A 7,618-nucleotide genomic window follows, 5' to 3' on the forward strand; every position below is an offset into this window, starting at 1 on the left:
GGCCTTGCAATGGTGTAGGAGGGCTGCTGAAGCATCATGCTACAAAACATAATCTTTCCAGCCCAAGTACAGCTGCAATTCAGAATGCCGAGTATTTTACAAGAGTGGTGAAGTAATACACATTAACAGCCCTCATCCTGTTGCCCAAAAAGGAAGTTGAAGAAATCAACCAGTGTTTCCAACCATGCCTTCTTTTAAGAGATTTTTTTTTTAACTATGCTTACCTAACCTAACCTTTTCAGAAATGGTCCACGGTGCTATCATGAATGGTTTTTGGGGCTATCCGACAATGGTTTGTGATGACATAATGAACACAAAAGTAGGTATTACCCACTCCAAATTCACAAAATACAAGAACAACGCGAGATGATCCACAGCTGTGCGCGACATATTGTATGTTCCGCAATGGAAGAAAGGAACCAAAAGAGTTACTCGTAATGTGAAAAATCGATGTTATTTTCGTGTAAAAAGCATATGTTCTGCAATACACCATTCGGGTAAAATTTCAGTAACCACCAAACGTCTCTAATTGACTTATTTTTCACATTGATACTTACGTATTCTGCATTCCTAATGATTCTTGAAGGTGGCATTTAGTTTATTCCATGCAAATAATCTCAATTTTAGACATAGAGTATTTTTTTTTTTGTTCGCTTTCGCTTGCGTTACAAGCGATATGGCGGAGAAATCTTGACTGGTGTTGTCCATGATCAGTGGTTATGCAGTGTTGCAACCTTCTTCATAGAAAAATACCTACTTTCATGTTACTGATTTTGTATTTCTTTCCAGGTTCGAAAAACGCATGAACCATGCATGGATAGCCCCACGAACGATTGATAATAGCCCCACGAACCATGCACGGCAAGGTTAGGTTAGGTTCTGTTAGGTTAACCCATTAATGCATGGTGTCCGATTAATCGGACGTTGACATATTTGCATTTCTTTGTAACACTGTTTTACTTTAATTGGTTATATTTATCAAATCTAGTTCTTTGGTACCTCTGTGATGCATATGTCACCCCACAGGCTTGGCAACATTGTAAATTTCCCGCCAAATTGTAAGGGAGTGAAACATGGAGAGAGAGCTGTACTGCGTACCTGCGTAATGGGAAAGCTAATTTCAATTCATATATAGTAGTTGACATTTATCCGAGATGTGTTTTGACAAATATGCGTAAGAAACATTAGTAATCAAATATGTAACAATAATTTGTGCATTAGTTTCATCCCTGAACTGCTATTGCGAGAGAAAATATAGTGTCCGATATATCGGACACTATGCACATTGAGCACTTTATGCAGATTTTCCATTTCCTGTAAAATTTTCGATACCTTTGATGTTTAGACATTGTCAATGTATGTATGTGTGCATATATGCTTGTAATTGTGCGTGCCTATGTGTGTGTGCATTAGTGTATGTATGTGTGCGTGTGTATGCATGTATGTGTGCGTCTTTATGCAATAGTGTGTGAACGTGTGAGTGTTTATGCATTAGTGTTTGAATGTGTGCATGTTTATGCATTAGTGTGTGAATGTGTGCATGTTTATGCATTAGTGTGTGAATGTATGCGTGTTTATGCATTAGTGTAGTGTGTGTATGTGTGCATATGTGTATGTATCTGTGCGTGCGTGTGTGTATGTGATCAAATTTTGACTACTTTGGAGAATGAAGATGTGGAGGAGGAGGAGGAACAACTCATTTATGTTACACCACCAGTGGATGGCAAGGATACAGACGAAGACAGTGATAAATCTGATGATGAGCATGCGGCCAATCTAAACAATTTTTGGCAAAGTACGCTAATGAGCGTTTGTGAGGTGCAAACTAAGATACGAAGTTGTGTTGATTGTAAAGGTTCATCCAGTAATGTAGAGTCTACATCTACCACTACACATGACACTGGTGCTTCAAAAAAAAAAAAAGAATATGTCTTCAGACAAAATCAAGACCCTTGTGGAAGAAAAGTCTACCTTCATTCTAATTACAAACTGAGTGCTGCTGTATTGAACCATCTGAAGAAGCACGAAACTGTGAATCGCAATTAGACTTTTATAATTTATTTTTTGATGAGGACATGCTAAATGTATACCAAATGAATCCAAATTGTATGCTTCGCAAAAAATCTTGATTTGACGAAAGAAGAACTTCTTGTTGTTCTTGGTGGTCTCTTTTTGTCAGGTTATGCAAAATATTCAAACAAAGGTATGTTTTCGTCAAAAGAAAAAGATACTACTTCGATACTTTCTGAAAGCATTCGTTGTGGTCTGCATAATATTCATTTGAATGACAATATACAAATAGATGAGTCCGATAGTCTGTACAGGATACGGCCATATTTGGAGAAACTTTCCTCATCTTTCAAACAGCATGGGGGTGTGGACGAAATGCTTTCCATCGACAAGAGTACGATTCCTTACTACAGGAGGCACTACGCAAAACAGTTCATTAGAGGAAAGCTGATCCGTTTTAGGTTCAAGAACTGGGCAAAAAAGCTCTAGTAGTGGTTACATGATAGATTTCCAGTTCACAGATACAAACTGATAACGGACGACTTTGTTCTGTACTGTAATAATAATTTTGTGTATATTAGTTGATTTCTATTCCAAATGTTTCCTTTTGCATTGTTTCTTCGAATATGTAAACATACACATGACCAGAGGCGGCGATTAGGGGAGCAGTGCCTCCCAATTTTTCGTCACTTTTGCACCCGCACTATGATAGACCTTATCTACAAAGGGAAATATACTGTCTTTGCCCCCTACATTTGGAACCTTGCTCTCCCCCGATTTGGAACCCAATATCCGCCATTGCACATGACTGATCTTAAGCGTTTCATTTTCTTTTGGTTACATATTTTCCACAGCAATACTTTTTCCTTGGGACAGCTATTTATAGACAAAACATGAAAGTGGTCATTGTGCACAGTGTCCCGATTTATTGGACACACGGAAGTGATCGTAGTGCACAGTGTCCGATTTATCGGACGCACTGTATCTCTTACATACATTGTAAAAATAAAAATGTATCGTATATAGTGTCTTACTTGAATTGTACTGATACCAAAACCATGAAAAAAATTTCATGAAAGGGGTTTGTAAACTTTATGCATTAATGGGTTAAGCAAACATACTTAAAATTGTTTTTTAAAATTAGAAAAAAATTTTTTTTCAGGTTCAAAAACTCCACGAACCATGCACAGCAAGGTTAGGTTAGGCAAACATAGTTAAATTTGTTTTTTAAAATTAGAACAATATTTTTTTCGGGATCGAAAACTCCATGAACCATGCACGTGTAACCCCATGAACCATTCATGGATAGCCCCACGAACCATTCATAAATAGCCCCATGAACCATGCACGGATAGCCCCACGAACCATTCATAAATAGCCCCACGAACCATGCACGGCAAGGTTAGGTTAGGCAAACAGTTAAAAAAATATTTAAAATTTGAAGATAATTTATTTTTTGGGACATTCCAATTCCTTCACATCTTTCATGCATCGGAGTGAAATTAATGTCGAAAATTACATGATTTACCGGCAAAAAAAATTAAGTGAGGGGAAAAAACCCTTCCAAGACCTTCCTAAGTATAAATAAACTCATTTCCGTGAGTACTTTCTCCTGCAAAATTGAAGAAATACGTTTTTCGGAAACAAAAATTTTACCCACAATTCGTAACTATGAACCATGAGAAACACAAAATATCCGGGTAACACTTCGATCTAGTGAAAACAGATTTCTTCATTTTTACAGAAGAAACTACTTTTGGAAATCAGTTTCTATAGCATTATCGAAGTTCGCCAATGTATTTTCTTTCATTGTGTAATCTTGTTTTGCGCGAATTCATGTTGTTTTCTAGAAAAATGAATTTTTAACTATGTTTGCCTAACCTAACGGAACTTAACCTAACCTTACCGTGAATGGTTTTTGGGGCTATGCGTGAATGGTGTTTGGGGCTATGCGTGAATGGTGTTTGGGACTATGTGTTAATGGTGTTTGGGACTATGTGTGAATGGTGTTTGGAACTATGTGTGAATGGTATGTGGGGCTATCTGTGAATGGTTTGTGGGGCGATCCTCTATTACTTTCGTGAGAAAAGCATAATGTTCCATAATGCAGAATATGTAAGTAGGAATGTTAAAAAGGACGAAATAAATGAGTTACAGGTGTTTTCACGAGATCGAAGTAGTACCAATATTGGATTGTAATGTATCCATGGCGATGTAAACGGTATACCAATATCACATGACAATAGTAGTAATCTGCCTAGATTTAGATGGTATGAAGTTAAGCCAATGGATATTATTAAAGGAACACAAAAATTAAACAATTCAAAATCTGAGGATTTGTATGGTTTATCAAAAACTTTGTTATAAAAAAATTATTGATGTTATGCAGTACCCAATTACTACTCTTATTATTTGGATGTTTAACAGTGGGTGGTTTCCTACATGCCTCAAAATCTCAGTTGTTGTTCCAATACATAAAAAAGGAGATAAGTCCAACCCAATACGTATCACTTGTGCCTATTCTATCAAAAATTATAGAACACTGCATACAAATTCAGCTAGATAAGTATTTTTCAAATAATAATTTACTCACAAATGCTCAGTATGGTTTTAGAGCTCATTCATGTACCACAAAAGCAAAAGAAAGCATTGTTGCAACAGTACTGGATGCTTCTGAATCTAAATTTCCGTGAGTGCAACGCTTATTGATTTAAGTAAGGCTTTTGATTCAGTTTCACACCAAATGCTGATAAAAAAGGTACGCTCTTATGGTATCCTAGAAGCTGAACTCTCTCTCATAAAATCGTATCTAGCAAATAGACAGCAGAGGGTCAGTATAAACAGTAAACAATCAGATCTCCTAAATATTGAAAGCGGAGTTCCCTAAGGTTCTGTTCTTGGTCCTTTCCTTTTTAACATTTATGTAAATGATCTACCCAGCTTCATACTCCATAAAACTGTTTTGTATGCAGACGATACTACTTTCCTCACAATTGGCAATAATAAATGCATACTTGAAGAACTGGACAAAGAAGTAGAAGAGAAGTCCACTTTCTGGTTTGAAACTAATCAATTGACCACTAATCAAAACAAAACAGAGAAAATAATATTCACCCTAAATAACGACATTGAATGTACCTCAGTAAAGCTTCTTGGTCTATATCTAGATTCAAAATTATCATGGGATGTGGAAACAAACAAATTATGCTGCAAACTGGCCAGTCATCTTCTTATTAAATAAACTTAGATCCTGTGTAAGTGAAAATTTATTGGTACAATCTTATTATGCCTTTTTTCATAGCCATTTAACATATGGGGTTTTATTATGGGGTAACTCATCAAATGCTGGCAATGTATTCATTTGGCAGAAAAAAGCCGTAAGAAATATGGCTGGAATATTCAACCAATCTGTTTCGTGCACACCTCTTTTCAAGCAATATAAAATAATGACTGTTCCATGCCTATACATATTTAGCTGCCTAATGTTTATCAAAGAAAATATTCATAAATTCAAAATAAGATACTCTATACACAGACACAACACAAGATTCAGTTATAAGTTGGACACACCATCAACCAGGCTAAGCAAAGTACAAAATAATTACAAACGCATGGGAATAAAACTCTTCAACCAGCTGCCAGGGACAGCTCACTGTGCACCTCTTGAAAAATTTAGAAGGGTGCTACAAGATTGGCTAAGAGAAAAGGTTTTCTACTCAATAGATGAATTTATTCTGCACTCAAAAGATGATTTAAATTTCTAGAACTCGTAATACATGTAATACTGTCCTCTTCATACTCACCCTATATATTTATTTATGTAGGCTTGTTTAAGCTATTCTGGTAGAGAGTTTTAGATATATATATGCTATTCTTGTATCATGACATATTTCTATGTTTATACTATTCTTGTTTTATGTCTTATATTTGTATGTTTATATTATTCTTGTATTATGTCTTACATTTGTATGTTTATACTATTCTTGTATTCTGTTTGGTATGACTTGAGATGACCGGACCCCTCTCCGATTTTCTTCATATTTGACAGTCACTAATTGAGGCCTCCTAATCACGAATCTGAAGTTAAAATTTGTCGGAAACGTCTAGAAATTGCGAACCATTGATGCTAGCCCCACGAACCATTGGCACGTGGATAGGTTAGTTTCGGTTAGGTTAGGCAAATATAGTTAAAATTTTGTCGTGGTAGTATCAGGATCTAGAAATTGCAAATAATTGCGAAACATTGACACTAGCCCCACGAACCATTGGCATGTGGTTAGGTTAGGTTAGGCAAACATAGTTAAAATTTGGTGTCGTGGTAGTATCAGGAATATATATATTTGCTTGTGAAACAAAAAATTTCGCGAAAATCGACTGTTTCCATTCCGAAAACTAACGCCTTATTTTTGCTTATTTTGCAATTTCTAGACGTTTCCGACAAATTTTAACTTCAGATTCGTGATTAGGAGGCCTCAATTAGTGAGTATGCCAAATATGAAGAAAATCAGAGAGGGGTCCAGTCATCTCAAGTCGTTCCTTATTTTTTTTATATTTGTACCAATGACGACATCTATTGCATTATTGTAATGCTTAATGATGAATAAACATATTGATAGTGCCTCCGATATAACGAACTGTTACCCACAATTGGTAAGTACGAACCATGCGAAACACAAAATATCCGATTTTAATGTGTCTCCGATCTATGAAACTGGTACCGAAAATAGTAAATGTAATCACATAAAAATTATCTTTGGCGCATATGAATCTTACTTTATTATAAATAATATTTTATATTTGGTGGTAAAATTTACCCCCACGCGCCTACTTAAGGTGGTGAAAGATGTGCGCCTGGTTAATGGTTCAGCGCACACACACAAAACAAACTCTTTTTACATATATGTACTTACTTATCTTTTTCTGTGCCAAAGATTGAAGCTAAATATTCTGCCATTCTCTACGAAGTCTATTCAGAACAAGTCCATGCTCACATACGCAACATTTAAATAAACTCGTACCTACAAATATTGTAGGGGTTTAGAAGCTCACAAACAGGTTATTGCAAAATGGCGACGGTACCAATTATCGACAAAATAAGCTTGTTCTCTATTGGCTAATGTTTCGGAAGAGACAACTTGTCCTATGCCGTAGAAAGATGAACAAAACAAATATTCCCCTCAAAATCAACTTTAAAAGAATAAACATGTTTCTAGGACTGAATCTAAGCCACTAATTCCAGATCCGGGCGAACGTAAGCCAATAACATAAGTTAACAGAAAGTAATTTTTCATGTTTTGTGATATTCGTGCCACATTAAATTTCGTTCTACCTATGGTTCTACATTTGGTTGCCCTACTATACACGAAACTGGTTCCCCAGACGGATGAGAAACATAGATGGCAGTGCGATCAATGTCGGTGCTAATTTTCTTATAAAATTAATGCGGCTTTGTCAGTTTTTGGAATATCTTGTGTAGATTTGTTTGTCTTGAAAGGCGGTACGTGAATTGATGGAAACAGTTTTATTTGTGGAGTGATTTGCAGTCACGAAATGACATTAATTTGGAAAGAAAAGTAAAATAAAATTAATAAATAAATAGCATGCGTAA

General features: G+C 35.9%; 1 protein-coding gene across 4 annotated transcripts in view; it reads right to left on the reverse strand.

The window, feature by feature from the left end:
- The window catches only part of LOC145989792 (splicing factor U2af 38 kDa subunit-like), a 49,511-nt gene extending 42,401 nt beyond the window's left edge, over positions 1-7,110 (reverse strand). For 2 of the 4 annotated variants that reach the window (XM_083125130.1, XM_083125128.1), the window contains exon 1: positions 6,921-7,110. In XM_083125130.1, coding sequence (XP_082981256.1) covers positions 6,921-6,964 — 44 coding nt within the window. In that variant the 5' untranslated portion in view covers positions 6,965-7,110. The remainder of the gene's footprint in view (positions 1-6,920) is intronic. The other 2 variants (XM_083125132.1, XM_083125131.1) reach the window with 1 other exon arrangement.
- Between the last annotated feature and the right edge of the window lie 508 nt (positions 7,111-7,618).

Source organism: Lepisma saccharinum, chromosome 7 (assembly GCF_977018435.1).
Source record: "Lepisma saccharinum chromosome 7, izLepSacc3.1, whole genome shotgun sequence".
NCBI lineage: Eukaryota > Metazoa > Arthropoda > Insecta > Zygentoma > Lepismatidae > Lepisma > Lepisma saccharinum.